A 14,763-nucleotide genomic window follows, 5' to 3' on the forward strand; every position below is an offset into this window, starting at 1 on the left:
GTTCCTGTACACGCATCCACCTGTGACATACAGGTGAGAGCTTCTCTCCCCCGCCGGGTGGTACTGCTAAAACTAATTTGTAGGGGAGCTCTGTTTAACTGGTTTAGAGGCAAGCGCTTATAGAAACTGGGCATTCTAGGGGCGCCAGGGTGGCTCAGTCGGTTAATGCCGACAGAGGCTCATGCCTCTGCCTTCGGCTCAGGTCATGGTTTCAGGGTCCTGGGATCAAGTCCCTCATCCGGCTCTCTGCTCAGCAGGAAGCCTGCTTCCTCCTCTCTCTCTGCCTGCTGCCCTGCCTCCTTGTGATTCTCTCTCTCCATCAAATAAATAAATAAAATCTTTTTTAAAAAGGGGGACTGGGGGCGCCTGGGTGGCTCAGTGGGTTGAGCCGCTGCCTTCGGCTCAGGTCATGATCCCAGGGTCCTGGGGATCGAGCCCCACGTCAGTCTCTCTGCTCAGCAGGGAGCCTGCTTCCTCCTCTCTCTCTGCCTGCCTCTCTGCCTGCTTGTCATCTCTCTCTGTCAAATAAATAAATAAAAAATCTTTAAAAAAAAAAAATAAATAAAATAAAAAAATAAAAAGGGAGACTGGAGGCGCCTGGGTGGCTCAGTGGGTTAAACCCTCTGCCTTCAGCTCAGGTCATGATCCCAGGGTCCTGGGGATAGAGCCCCACGTCGGTCTCTCTGCTCAGCAGGGAGCCTGCTTCCCCCTCTCTCTCTGCCTACCTGTGATCTATCTCTCTCTCTGTCAAATAAATAAAATCTTTAAAAAAAAAAAAAAGGAAATGGGGCATTCTAAAGCTCAAAAAGTGAAAAACAAACTCAACTATTGTTTCAAGTTCATTTGATGGGCGGTGACCGGCCCTACCTTCCGACTTCCGTGTTACTCCCTAACGAAGACGCCTCACAGGAAGGGACGCAGTGGATGGTCCAAAGAGATGAAGATGAACACAAATTTAAGACACCTGACCCCCCTCCCTAACAGAATAATGAGACAAAGGGGGAGGAAGACAGGCAGACAGCAGCCATCCTGCAGTTCCCGCAGGTCTCCAAGCCCAGCCCCGGTGCCCAGCCTACTCCCCACTTCTCCGCATCCTCCAGAAGGCTGGAAAGCACCCAGAGAAAATGCCTGATTTGCAAGAGGAAAAGCCAGGAGACAGAAAAAAAAGCCCACAACTTCCAATCTGCCTTTGGCCTTGCCCGCCGTACCTCTGCGGCCTGAGCCGCCGGCGCCTGCTCCTCCCACCCTCACTATCAAGGGGCCCAGAAGCGCCCCAGGCTGTGGGGCAAACTGCTTATGAGGGTCACGTGGAAGCACGTCTCACATCAGTGTGCAGGGGCCCACGGGCTCCCTGGACTCAAACCGCCCGCTTCAGATGTCCCCCCGGGAGCCCCACATACAGCTGACAGTGGGGGACAAACAGATTAGCTTTCAGTGGACACAGGTGCAACATACAGTGAAGCTAATTCAAAGTTGTTGGTTTAATTCAAATAAGCACTTCTTTGGAGATATCCATATTAAACAGAAATCTTTTACTCTACCAACATGTACCAGGGGTCAAAGGAGCTGTTATCTCTGCTGCAATATCTCGGCAAAGAGGACTTGATGGGTGCTTCTGTCCGCCTCAGGACGTATTCATGGGTAATTATTCTTTTTTCAAAGACTGATTGGTTGATTGATTTTAGAGACCTTGACAGTGCACCAGGGATTGATTGTTTGATTGATTGATTTTAGAGACAGAGAGAGAGCGCGAGCACCTCCCAGAGGGAACGGAGGAGGGGCAGAGGGAGTGGGAGAGAAGCAGACTCTCTGCCAAGCCCCGGCCGGATGACCCAAGGCTTGGCTCAGTCTCATGACCCTGAGATCATGACCTGAGCCAAACTCAAGAGCTGGAAGCTCAACGGACTGAACCATCCAGGTGCTCCCTCGTGGGTAATTATTCAGAACAAGCTGGTTAAGGCGCGCCTGGGCGGCTCAGTGGGTTAAAGCCTCTGCCTTTGGCTCAGGTCATGATTCCAGGGTCCTGGGATTGAGCCCCGCATTGGGCTCCCTGCTCAGCGGGGAGCCTGCTTCTCCCTCTCCCTCTGCTTGCTGCTCCTCCTGCTTGGACACTCTCTCTCTGTCGAATAAATACATATATAAAATCTTTTAAAAAAATCCTCTCACTGGCAGCACCAGGGACTCAAAATTTGCTCTTGACCATTGACCTGTGTTTTCTTTCATTTCTGTAGAAATGTCTCTTACTGATTCCCTGACAGCTTGCTAACTAAGGCAGAGTCTATGATGGCCGACATCACTTACGACACCTGTATTAACTCCTCCTCGGAAATATGACCCCGTGTTGATAAAATCAGGCAGAAAGCCACTGGGCTCCAAGAAGCCCGTGACCTCCACATCCCCCTTTCCAAGGTGGCTGGGACTGACTGACTGACCTATTCTCTTGGAAACCCATCGATGTCAGATCAGCTTTAGAGGGAATGACGGGTTTGACTAGATACTGTTACTTTTCCATAGAGTATACTTGGGGTGAAGATTCATGATAGCATGTGGTCCCAACATATGTCGGAAAATATCCAAGTTCTCAGAGAAGGAACCACGTGACGGTTCCCCTCCATCAGCACAAGGGACCAAAAGTTGTGTCTTGGACCGAGTCAAATCCTTCCATTCCAAAGCTCCCCTACTGCCCCTCCCCTGGATTCAGCCTGAAGCAGTTACAGAAGAGGCACCTCCCGCCATGTTCCATAGAAATGGAATGTCAAGACAACGGGAAATTAAGGCAGGAAAAATCTCAGCACGTCTGACTCCACGTTACTTCTACCTCCCTTGCTGCAGTGACCTGTAAAGTGAAACCTTCTGCTTAGTCTCGCCCCTAGACACAGGGGCTGAGATTTGCAAAAACTGCTCTTTACCCAAAACCTACCTCGCCCAAGGAGATGAAGAAGTAGCCAGAGGGGTCACCATTTCAATTCTTCGAGATGGAAGAATGACTGTGACTCCAGGGGTGGGGTGGGGGGTGGGGGCCTGAAACCGGGCCCTAAAACTAGCAAAAAGCTTAAAATGTGTTTTTCAGGCAATGGTTACCCCCAATCAGCGATTGCGTCTTTTCTGACCCCATTAACAAACGCACTAGGAGTCTCTGCAGAAGCCTGGACTCCAGATCCGCTGATAGGGTTCAAGCCTTCCTTACTGGAGACCAGGAGCCTAAGACCCCATGTTGGAGCACGCCCACAGCCCCTCCCATAACCTCCTGGTGTCACGGACTGAATTTCGCCTCCTTCCCAGGTGACGTCTCCGCCCCACACCCCCACGGGACACACGTTGTATATATGTTTGCTCAATGTACAGGTTCCTTCTTTCCTGGTAAATCATCAATTTCCCTACCCTTTTATCAAGACCCTTTTATCAATTGGTTCCTCGGAACTGTACTTCCTAGAATTCTCTAGCTGCCCTTGTGTCTTTAGGATAAATGTGGCGTCAGATGGAAAACCAGACAATCTAAGCCGAGCACATGTACCACATTTGCTCATCATGTTATTTTCTCCTGTTAACTTACCAATTTAATTCTTAGACCAGCTGGAAGAAACTTGAAGGATGGGGTAAAATTTTTTCTCCCCAACACCTCAAAGCCTTTCCTGGCAGCTCCCCTGCCCGGATCATCTTCTTCCGGGATTATCTGTGTGACGAGCTCCCTCACCTGTGTCGCTTTTGCTCAAAAGTCACTTCTCCATGAGGCCAACCCAGACTATTCTATTTTTTTATTTTATTTTATTTATTTATTTGACAGAGAGAGAGATCACAAGTAGGCAGAGAGGCAGGCAGAGAGAGAGAGGAGGAAGCAGGTTCCCTGCAGAGTAGAGAGCCCGATACGGGAGTCGATCCCAGGACCCTGAGATCATGACCTGAGCCGAAGGCAGCGCTTAACCCACTGAGCCACCCAGGCGCCCCAGACTATTCTATTTAGAAGAGCAAACTGCAAGTTCTGCTGCACGTCCTGATCCCATCACACTCCTCTGCCTCTCCCCGCACACTCTCCCCAACACACACCGGGAAGGGCAGGGAGAATGCCACGTGCAAACCAAGGGATGCCTGAGGCTACCAGACCTAGGAGAGACATATACAGAGGCTGCCGATACTCTGACTCTAGCTCCAAACTGTGAGACAGTAAATAAATATTTATCCAGCCATCCAGTCTGGGGAAACTTTGTAATGGCAACTCCAGGAAACGAATACAGATTTTGGAGGGTATTTTTTTTTTTTAAAGATTTTATTTATTTATTTGACAGAGATCACAAGTAGGCAGAGTCAGGCAGAGAGAGAGAGGAGGAAGCAGGCTCCCTGCCGAGCCGAGAGCCCGATGTGGGACTCGATCCAAGGATCCTGGGATCATGACCCGAGCCTAAGGCAGAGGCTTTAACCCACTGAGCCACCCAGGCGCCCCTTGGAGGGTATTTTTGAGGACCTCCAGAAGAGAGGAATTCACCCAAATCTATTGGTATGGACGTGAATCTGATTTGGCCTGGCTTCTTAGCCTCAAGAGGCTTCTAAAAGTTCAATCTAAATTATTATTATTATTCTTAAAGATTTTATTTATTTGTCAGACAGAGATAACAAGTAGACAGAGAGAGAAGGGGAAGCAGGCTCCCTGCCGAGCAGAGAGCCCGATGCGGGGCTCAATCCTAGGACGCCAAGATCACGACCCGAGCCAAAGGCAGAGAGGTTCAACCCACTGAGCCACCCAGGCGCCCCTCAATCTGAAATTATATGAAAAGTTCCAGCAAAGCACATTTTTTAAGAAACCTATATGGACATCACTCTTTTCTCTGCACTTGAGTATACAATCAGGCCAAGCTAGTTAAAACTGGACTCATTTTACAAATGAGTTAATCTCAACTTGGCTATCTTTGAGGCAAATAAGGGTGATTTTTGTGAGAAAGATTATGTTTCAATAACACACCTTTGTGGATGTTAGATTCTAGTTCTTATGAATTATCTCTGAGTATCCGTTGTTTGCCTAAAAAACTGGGCTCAATCCTGAAATTTTCTGGTTTCTTCAAATACCTGGTTCTGACTCTTCAGAGCTAAAGTTTCCCATTTCCTCCCATACGTCAACGTGAAACCACTGAGAGTTAAAACCATCTTTTTAATTTTTTAAATTTAATTTAAATTTAATTTTTTTCACGAAGCCTTGAAGACCGAAGCTAGATGGCTTGAGAGAAGTAAACTTCCAAGAAATTGCCCTAACAGCTCATTTTTTTTTTTAAGATTTTATTTATTTATTTGACAGAGATCACAGGTAGGCAGAAAGAAAGAGAGCGGAGGAGACAGGCTTCGCACTGAGCAGAGAGCCCAATGTGGGGCTTGATCCCTTGATCCCAGAACCCTGGGATCATGACCCAAGCTGAAGGCAGAGGCTTTAACCCACTGAGCCACCCAGGTGCCCCTCAACAGCTCATGTTTAAACAATCTTCACGTCTGTTGCTGGGGGGCCTGCTCAGGAAGATAACAGAGACATGCAAACTGTAGGCCAGGGTGAGGTGTCAGCCCTCACTCCATCTGAACATGCCTCAAGCCCAACAGCTAGAAATCTCGCCAAGGACACTCAGGACTCAAGACACTGGGTTTACAACTTGAGCTAACCATTAACCTGTTTTTGTTTCCACAAAATCCCTCTCGTTGATTACTTGATGGCTTTGCACAATACAGATCTAACTTTGAGAGCCCGCCTGCAGTGCCTCCTGAAATGAGAGGACTGATTAACCAAAGTAACCTATTTTCAAGACTAAGACTGGTTCACCGAACCTGGAGCAAACTTGTTACAACAAAACAACAGAGTAGTTAGACTTCAGCCAAAGGAAACAATGTTGATCTGTGATGTTTTTCTAAGGAAAAAAAAAAAAAAAAGACAAACACAAAGGCGGAAAATATTAATTCATCACCACACCTCGGGACTTTCCCTATGGAAAAGTACTTTTCCTAGTACTTGCTCATGAGGCTGCTTGGAAGGAAAGGAGGCTCTGACCTTGGAGAAAGAAGACCAAAACCAAAGTAAACAAAACAAAACAAAACAAAAATACCATCACCACCACCACCAACAAAAATAACACAAAAAACACACAAGAGTCAGGATCCCCCAAAGCTTGGAAGATGGCACACCCCCAGAGCACAGACTTCACCCCACTGCTTTTGGAGAAGGAATCTGCTAACTGTTCTTGTGAGCCCGTGACGGACCTCAAGGTATTACTCAGGAGACAGACACACTAGCAGAGGAGTAGGACTCCTTGGGGTTGTTGGTTTCGCTCCATATCCCCACCTCTTTTTCTTGGAAAGATAATCCCATGGTCAGAATTTCATAAACTTCAGCGTCTTCAGGTGACATGTCTGACTGCTGAATATGGTACCTGAAGCCCTTCCCCATACATGACCACGCCGACCCCACAGCTATGCCCACCACCTTTCTCTAATGAGCCCAACTTCATGGTAACTTATGGAAAAGCAACTATAGTTGCAACATACCAGATGAAAATTACTTATCAGAGAGTATTTCTCACTGGAGGACTCTATGTACCCTGCTTCTTTTTAACACCCTCAACAGTGTCCCCTGTAATGACCTCTGGAAGCTCATGGAAGGATGCGAGAACATAAGGTCATAAAAACCAAATACTCGCTAACAGAAAGACTGTGACTACTTGTTTCACGTAACCCATGTTCTGGGCCACCATCTCCTCGTTTTAGTTCAGCAAAGCTGGATTAATCAGTCTTCAGGTTACACTACCTCCTGCTACGTACAAATCAGAGGTCACAAAATAGTGCGTACCTTAAGAAAATCTCTTCCCCTTTCTAGGCACGTAATATGAATTTCAGTGGAGGGACACTTGGGTGGCTCAGTGGGTTAAGCCTCTGCCTTCGGCTCAGGTCATGATCTCAGGGTCCTGGGATCGAGCCCCGCATTGGGCTCTCTGCTCAGCGGGGAGCCTGCTTCCCCCTCTCTCTCTGCCTGCCTCTCTGCCTGCTTGTGGTCTCTGTCTGTCAAATAAATAAATAAAATCTTTATTTTTTAAAAACATTTTATTTATTTGACACAGAGAGAGAGACAGCAAGAGAGGGAATGCAAGCAGGGGGAGTGGGAGAGGAAAAAGCACTAAAGCTAAACTAAGCACTGCTCTGGGTTAGACCTCAGTGGAACAGGGATGCGTCTGTACAGTACATTCATGAGGCTGCATACATATTCATACTTCCTCAGAAGTGGACCTTCCTTGCTGCACACACATTAACGCTCCCTCTGAAACGGATGTTCCCCTTGACAAAATAAAGACAATAAGCTACTTGGTTGCAACAAATCTCTAAAGTCCCAGACTCCGATTTGGACGGTTTTCCCAGATGATTTTCTTGGATTTCCCAAGGATTTAGGTCCATTTGACTCAGAACATTTCCTCAAATGTGGCATTTTCTGTATTCCTAATTCTTCTGTGCTCCTTAATCACAACACGTGGTATAAAACATTGTACAGAAACTATTAACCGAAGCACAAAAATTCTAGTCATGCAGAGTGTAGGGTTTTAAGCCGGAACTGAGGACTGTCTATGATTAAGCACAAAAAGGATCCCTTCCTCTCCCCCCTCCCCCCATCTCTGCCCCACTGCAGCCAGGAAGTAGCCAGAGCAATCATCAGCCCCTTGCACTCAAGAATGAGGGATGATCAAAGGCCCAGGGGACCAAAGCTAGTAACCAGCAAGTAACAGGGCCACTGAGGCTGCTGTAGGGTCCTTACCCAAACCTGCTTGGTCTGGGAACACCGCCTGCTGCCCTGTTTCTGCGAGACAATACTCAAGCCCAATGCCAGGATAACCAAGTGTTAATTCGTTTTGCAGAGACGCAAGGAGTCAGCCAGAACTGCTCAGACCACTGACCTCCCCGTAGACCCTCCCCTACTTTACTAACCTCCTTTATCTGGTTTTAAGTCTCAGAGCTCTTCTCCCCTTTACCAGACCCCTTCCCGTTTGCCTTAAAAAAAAAAAAAAAAAACCAAACACCAAAAAACAAAACCCCTTGCGTTCCCCCACAGGGAGGTCTTCCCCGTTCTCCTCGCCTCCTGAGTGTCTGGCTCTGCTGTGCATCGGGCAGATGAACTTGGGTTCAGGTATAGGATCGGGCTGGGCTCGTGGAGCAGTCCCTGCTCTCTGCTGCCCCAGAGTAGACTGGGGACCGTCAGAGGCTCTGGGACCTGAGGACAAGGACTCCCGAACAGCCTGGAACACCGGCTCTCCCGGTGGGGGCTCAGAGCCTGCTCGGTCTTGTTTTGGGTTAAGCTCTGGCCCCAAAGGGCCATGGCTGCTGCACAGGGGCTGGGCCTGACAAAGCGACCCGGCTGCCTTACCCAGCCCCCTCCCTTCTCTCCTCACCCTCCCTGACGACTGCGTCAGTGTCCATGCTCACCCCTTCATGGGACCCGGGCTTGGCCTAATCAGCTTCCCCTGCCTGGCTGGGAACATGTCTTATTCCAGATTAGCCCACTTCTGTGCTGGGCCATCGGTGGGGGCCCGCTGGGAAGCCCGGGCCCATGGGCCTCTGCCTTGACCTCCCCTCTCCATGGCAGATTTGCCAAGGTTCAGAGATGATAACAGACATTCCTTCACAACAAGTCACAGACCGGAAACCCAAGGCCACAACATCCCTTAAGCATATTCTACCTGACCTCATGGTGTGTTGGCAACTTCTGGCAACTTCTGCAACTTCTGGCCACACAGTAGATCTCTGGCTTCTTGGGAGCAACTAGAAATTCCAGCCACACAAGGCCCAGAGTTCCCAGTGATAACCACTGGCCAGGACCACAGTCCCCGCCACTCTCTGCTGACTCCCAGTGGCCCAGTTAATGCCACAACTTGGTCAAATCTGGCAAGCCCTTGGGGTTTTGACCCCTGCCACCTTTGCTACTTTATGAGCTGAAGCCACATTCACCTCCCTGCATGATCCTCTCAGAACATTAGCACGAAGATCCTAAGACATTATCTATCACCCAAGAAAAAGGGGGGGGGGGAATAAATGGGGAAAGGGAACTTGCCCAAGATCTCTGAGCTAGCAGAGCCAGGAATCAGCCCAAGGCTTTGGACCAAATTTAATGCCTGGTCCATTTTACCACACTGTCTCCCCTGGGCTTCACCTCTGGGAGCCGCCTCCAGGACCCCCTCTGTAGGGTTTCTTCCAGAACACCCTCTGTTTCTTTTACTACACTTATAAGAAAATGTCTCTTGCTTGTCTGTTCTCCTCCTAGAATGGACTCCCCTGACCTGGCCTCATCTCGGCTCAACCCCTGGCAGAGTCAGTTCCAGGCAGGGCCCTTGGGAAGGGCACCGTCGGGTCGTGCCAGCTGGCGGGACCGGCCCGCCCGGAAAGGGGCAGTGTCTGCTGCTACTCACCGCGGCTCCGTGGCCACACGTGGGGCTGGCACTGATCGGGACCTTGGTAAAGTTTTCCCGAATGGACATAGCAGAAAACAAAGTGCAGAAAACATGGGCCCGAGGCTGCCCTGAAACCAAGGTGCCTCCTGTGCTATGTCTCCCATTTCAAAACACCCCCTTCAAGTCACCCTGCCCCATCGGACGGCCTCAAACCCTAGCCTGGGACACCGGCACCCACCGCACAGGGTCAGCAGATCACGGCTGGGACGCTCCCCAACATTCACCCCCGACACACCTGACGGGGCTCTCCACAGGCCTTTCTGGGAGGCGCAGCAGCTGTCTGACCTGGTATGCGTCCCTTGGTCTAGCAGAGCCTCAGTTTCCCCTGCCGTGCACGGAGTGAGAATAGGGCAGCGGGAGGAGGATGACACGAGACACTGTTTGCTGAGCACTCGGTGCTATGCTGGTCCGGAGAGCAATGAGCCACGAGACTTCGCGGGTATCGCTCCTCAGTAAGAGCAGGGCCGGTCAGCCACGGCCAGAGCCGGCGGGTCCCTACCTGTGGCCACCTTGGTGGTTCCTCTCTGCAGGAGGAGTCGCGCGCTCTCCTCACTCACGTGACTGTTGTTCTTCATGAACCTGGGGAGGAGAGAGGGACGCTGGATGACTGGGGGCAGGGGAGGCCCGAGGGAAAGAAGAGGAGGCCCCACAAGGGACACAGGCATGTGGCAGTGGGGACATTCACATCGGCAGCGTGTGTGTGTGTGTGTGTGTGTGTGTGCACGTGTGCCCACTTACAGGGAGAGGAAGAGGGGTAGAGAGTAGGTGGAAAGGCGTCTTGGGAGACGAAGCGCGTGGCTACAGAGCCGGGAGGACCCGAGGCAGGGGAGTCCCGGCTGCCCCAGCTGCGGTGTCTGGAGAGAGCCAGGAAGCCTGACACCTGCGGTGAGCGCAGAGAGAAACAGGCTCCGTGTGATCTGTGTGATCTGTGTGATCTGTGTGTAGGAGCCTGAGGCTTCCTCGGTGCCCCAGAGACGTCCTCTCTTGGTATCCCACTGCTTGCCCAGGTCTTGCACCCGCCGGCCCCTCCCACCACCCTCCCCAGCACTCACCTCTGCAGCATCTCCTCTGGGCTGGCCACCTGCCGAGGCTTCTGGGAGGCCTCCACCTGCAGCACGTACTCGATGGCTCCCCGCCGGTAGGTCGGCACGCACTCTATTCCCTGGGACAGGAGGGCTCTGCTGGGTGGCGGGAGTCTGGCTGCAGACAGAAGGGCTCGGCCCCCGCCCCCACCCTCGGGCCTCCCCAGCCCCTCAGCCTGGACCCCTTCTGACCCAGCGAAGGGCAGCACCAGATCAGCCCCTGAAGGTTAGCCCCGTGATCTGTCAGCCCAGTCAGCCCCGCCTGGGGTCCGGACGGCTGGAGGGGTCAGGATGGGTGATGGAGGGGAAAGGAAATCTCTGCCAACGGCCAGCGCTTTGCAAGGGTTCAGTATTCTGTCCTTAAAACCCGGGCCACCCAGGCTTGGAGTTTCAGCTGGCTTAGCGCATGCGGGACTCCGGCTGGTAGAGAGGAGACGGCAGAAGGCATACAGCCCAGGCGCTCCCGGCCCCCCCGTTGTATGCCTGTTTCCACGCCTGGCTCCCTCCCACAGCCCAGCCCTGGCCGGCAGCAGCTGGAAGGGACACGACCATGCAGGCCCCCCCACCCGCCCCGAGAGTAGGCGACAGGGATGACCAAACACCGAGATTATCTGTGGGGAGAGGCTGGGGCACCGCGCTGGGTAACTCAGTGCCTGAGACAAATCCAGGGAGAGTAGCCCAGAGTCTCACCGGAGCCTCACAGTCACCCACAGAGCTCTCCATTCATGAGACCAGCACTTACTGGGCGCTTACTGTGTGCTGGGGATTGGACAGGTGGTGGGAAAAAGACAGCCTGCTTTGCGCCCTTTTGGCATTCGTGGCCATTTTACAGAGAAGAAACCCAAACTGGTGATGAAGCGGTGTCATAATTGAGAGGCTGAGCTCCTGGGAACCAAGTGACAGAATGTGGCAGCGGGCAGGCAACTCCAAGGTCACCTAGTCCAACCTCCTGGTTTTACAGGTGAGGAAACTGAGGCCCAGGTAGGCCAAGTGACTGGCCCAGGGTCACCCAGCAGATCAGTGGCAGAAGCCAGGACTCCTGCAGGGACAGCACTGTCTGTTGTTACTGGTAGTGGTGGCGGCGGCAGGAAAGATCCACACGTTCCCATCTGTTCACCCTCAGGGCTGCTGTGTGCTGTTGTGCGATGTGCACACAGCACAAAGGCACACAACTGAACGTGGGGGGTGGGGCTCCTCATGCAGTGTGCTCCCAGAGCTTCCTCAATCCCCTGTCCTGACCCTCTCCCACCCCTGCCCCTTCGTGATACACTTGGCATTCTGTAGATCCCAGGCCGCATACAGCGTTTCCAAGGATGACAAAGGCTTCTGCACCCCTTTTCTCTGCTCACTCCTAGGGGTACAGGCTGCATACCCTGTCCTCTCCGGGGGCCCCTCGATCCCCCTTTGTCTACCTTCTGCCACCTCCTCCCACCTCCCTGCCAAAAAGGGCAGGGCTGAGGACACCACCCAGGGCCCGGGTCTCCCCCCGTGATAGCATGCATGAAAGGCCCCATTCTTACTTTAGGGTCCAGGGGAAATGGCCATGTGTCCAGCAAGATAAGTTTATTCACCATCTCGGGGAAGATACTGGAAAACTACCATGGGATCCAAAAAGGGAAGAATGAGTACGAGAGGAAGAAGGCAAAAGGACTCCAACTTTTCCAAGGGGCTGGGACAAGAGTCCGTATTCCCTTCAGGGCAGCCTCCCCTCTCCCCGACCTGGAGATCCACACCCAGGCCAAAGTTCACACCCTGGTGGATGGCTGGATTCCAGGGTTGGAAACTCTGAACTCTGCCAGGAATCTCCAGTTTCACCAACCTCCCTGTAGTAAGGATTATTACTGCCATCTGTAAAGCAGACTGGCACTAGGCCATCAAATACTGGGTTCAAATTCGTGAAATGAGGAGGGACTTCCTTTCCCAGAAACTTCTCCCACCGCCCTCCCCCCACCTCCTGCCCCATCTGCAGGAATGCCCGACGTGGCCAGAGGTAGTCACTGCAAAGCCACCTACTCACCATTGCGCCCACCGCGCCACCTGGGGGGAATAAAGAGTCCTGGGCTGGTATTCCACCAATCCTACTAAAACTTCCTCCCAGGGGCTGCCCCACCCCAGGCTAAGGGGCCTCGCCCTCTCCCACCAGGGACCAGGGCTCTTTATTCCCTATCAAACTTGGGGTTCCCTCCCCGGGGGGCCACATGACCCCTTCATCAGACCTAGCCACTCGAAAAGTCACATTTCCTTTGTCACATGGGAAGACAGCCGCCTCTGGGGCCCTATGTCCCTTGGGGAGCTGCCTCAGGCCAAAGGTACCCAGTGCCCACGGACTCCCTCATCTCTCTTACGTCTCTCTGCAGTGCCCAGAAGTGCAGGGTCCCTGTGTATCACTTCCTCCCCCTCCCTCGCAGCCCCTCAGCCCAGTCAGCCGCCTGCTCACCCAGGTGTAAACTGTACTCACCAAAACTATGGCCCACGATGGAGAAATGCTTCCACTTCAAGGCTGAAACACAGAGGGCAAGGCTTTAGTGGGCCCAGCCTCCCCCAACCCTCTGTCCTGCAGTCCTTGTGCTCAGGACATCTTTCCTCCGCATCTGGGGTTGCCATTCAGGAAAGGAGCTTCGAGGGATTGCAGCTTCTTTACAGGGGTGGAACCCCCGAAGGAAGAGCTCTTTTTGGCAGCCCTCTCCAACTTTCCCAAAGTCACCCATGAATTTCTGGGTGACCCCAGATCACTCCCAGTCCAACATTGTTTCCTGGCTACCACACCCCACTCAACGAACAGAAGCGATGTCCCAATGCACCCTTACACACACACACACATACACACACACACACTCTCTCTCTCTCTCTCTCTCGTTCTGCCTCTTACCTGCTACAACTCTCCGGATCTCACTCACAAAGTTTTCCTGGTAATACGGGAGACCAGGGCTGTAATGGGACGAGAGGCCGTGTCCCCCGAAATCCATGGCAACGTAACAAAAGTCTGAGACGAGATGGAAAGGGAGAAGGCATCTAGGTCAGCGGCGTCTCCCACCCCTCATTCCCCGGCAGTCTGTGTCGCCTTGCCCCTTGGCTTCCCTTCAGTCCCACCTTTTGGAAGAAGAGGGATGAGTCTGTCAAAAGAGCTGGCATTGTCCAGCCAGCCGTGCAGGCAAAGAACTGGGGGGGCCTGCTGGGAGCCCCAGACTTTGGCAGCGATGTGGCCCCAGGGCACAGCCAGCTTCAGCTCTGAGAGCAAACCTGGAACACAGCCACACACTCACTCAAGAAGCTACTTTTTGAGCCCCTCATCCGTTACCCCAGTGTGTTCAGGGCAAAAGCCCAGGGGGCCCAGGTTCCCACATCACCCCCAGGGATTACAGGGAGAGCCTGACGTGGGTTTGGGGATACCCAGAGGAAGGAAATTTCAACTGGGTCCGCAGAGTGAGGAAAACCAGGAAAAGCAGGGGAGGGTTTCATGGCAGAACTTTGTGGAATTGGCTAGACCTGGGCTCGGACACTTGCTGGGTGTGCAACCTTGGGCGGCTTGGTAAAACCTCCTGAGCTCCAGTTTCCTTTTCTATAAAACGGGGATTAAACAGTCCTGGCAATAACCAACACAGTCTAAACTTTCGGAGGGCAGATGGGGTGGTCCCTCTCACTTCCTCACAGCAAGTCAGATCATTATCACTCTCCCTTCGCAGACCAGCACCCCGAGGCATGGGGAGGTGCAGTCTGAGCCCAGAGATCCCCAGGGAGAATGAAGAGGAGCGAGGATTTGGTGCCGGACCCCCGACCGGACCACCCAGCACCACGCTGTCTCCGGCCTAATCGGATCAGGGCTGCCTTCTCCGGGGTCCGGCACTGACCTGTTCTGCTGGCCCACCCGGGCCGGCTGGAAACCTTGCCGCCCCAGAGCCCCCCGGCTTGCTCCTCTAACTTGGAGCTCCCGGAACCCTTAGAAGCCACGTGCAGCCCTCTCCCGGGGTCCCCACCCTCCCGGGGGTCCAATCAACCCGCTCCCACTTCCGTTCCGGGGATGTGGGGGGCGGCAAGGAGGTGGGGGCGGCGGGAAGAGGGTGGCGTCCCCCGCCCCACTCCGTTCTAAGCGTCCCGCGGCGCAGCGTCTTCACCCTTTGCAGCCATTCCGCCTTCGCGCAGCGGTCCTGACGCCGACGTGAGGTCGCGGCCGGTGGAATAAATGTCACAGCTTCAGGCCCCGCCCCCGCCGGCCGGCCCGCCCCACC

The 14,763-nt window shown here is 52.9% G+C and overlaps 1 protein-coding gene across 6 annotated transcripts in view; it reads right to left on the reverse strand.

Annotated features, from left to right (window-relative positions):
* Nucleotides 1-14,719, reverse strand: part of SERHL2 (serine hydrolase like 2) — a 26,121-nt gene extending 11,402 nt beyond the window's left edge. Inside the window, exons 1-8 of one of the 6 annotated variants that reach the window (XM_082740035.1) lie at nt 14,650-14,719; nt 13,628-13,777; nt 13,407-13,520; nt 12,996-13,037; nt 12,555-12,574; nt 12,058-12,132; nt 10,508-10,617; nt 9,955-10,034 (exon numbers count right to left, since the gene is read on the reverse strand). In XM_082740035.1, coding sequence (XP_082596161.1) covers nt 9,955-10,034; nt 10,508-10,617; nt 12,058-12,132; nt 12,555-12,574; nt 12,996-13,037; nt 13,407-13,520; nt 13,628-13,777; nt 14,650-14,662 — 604 coding nt within the window. In that variant the 5' untranslated portion in view covers nt 14,663-14,719. Of the gene's footprint in view, nt 1-9,954; nt 10,035-10,507; nt 10,618-12,057; nt 12,133-12,554; nt 12,575-12,995; nt 13,038-13,406; nt 13,550-13,627; nt 13,778-14,385 lie in introns of all 6 variants that reach the window. The other 5 variants (XM_082740040.1, XM_082740037.1, XM_082740039.1 and 2 more) reach the window with 5 other exon arrangements.
* Between the last annotated feature and the right edge of the window lie 44 nt (nt 14,720-14,763).

Source organism: Mustela nivalis, assembly GCF_964662115.1.
Source record: "Mustela nivalis genome assembly, chromosome: 7".
Classification (NCBI taxonomy): domain Eukaryota; kingdom Metazoa; phylum Chordata; class Mammalia; order Carnivora; family Mustelidae; genus Mustela; species Mustela nivalis.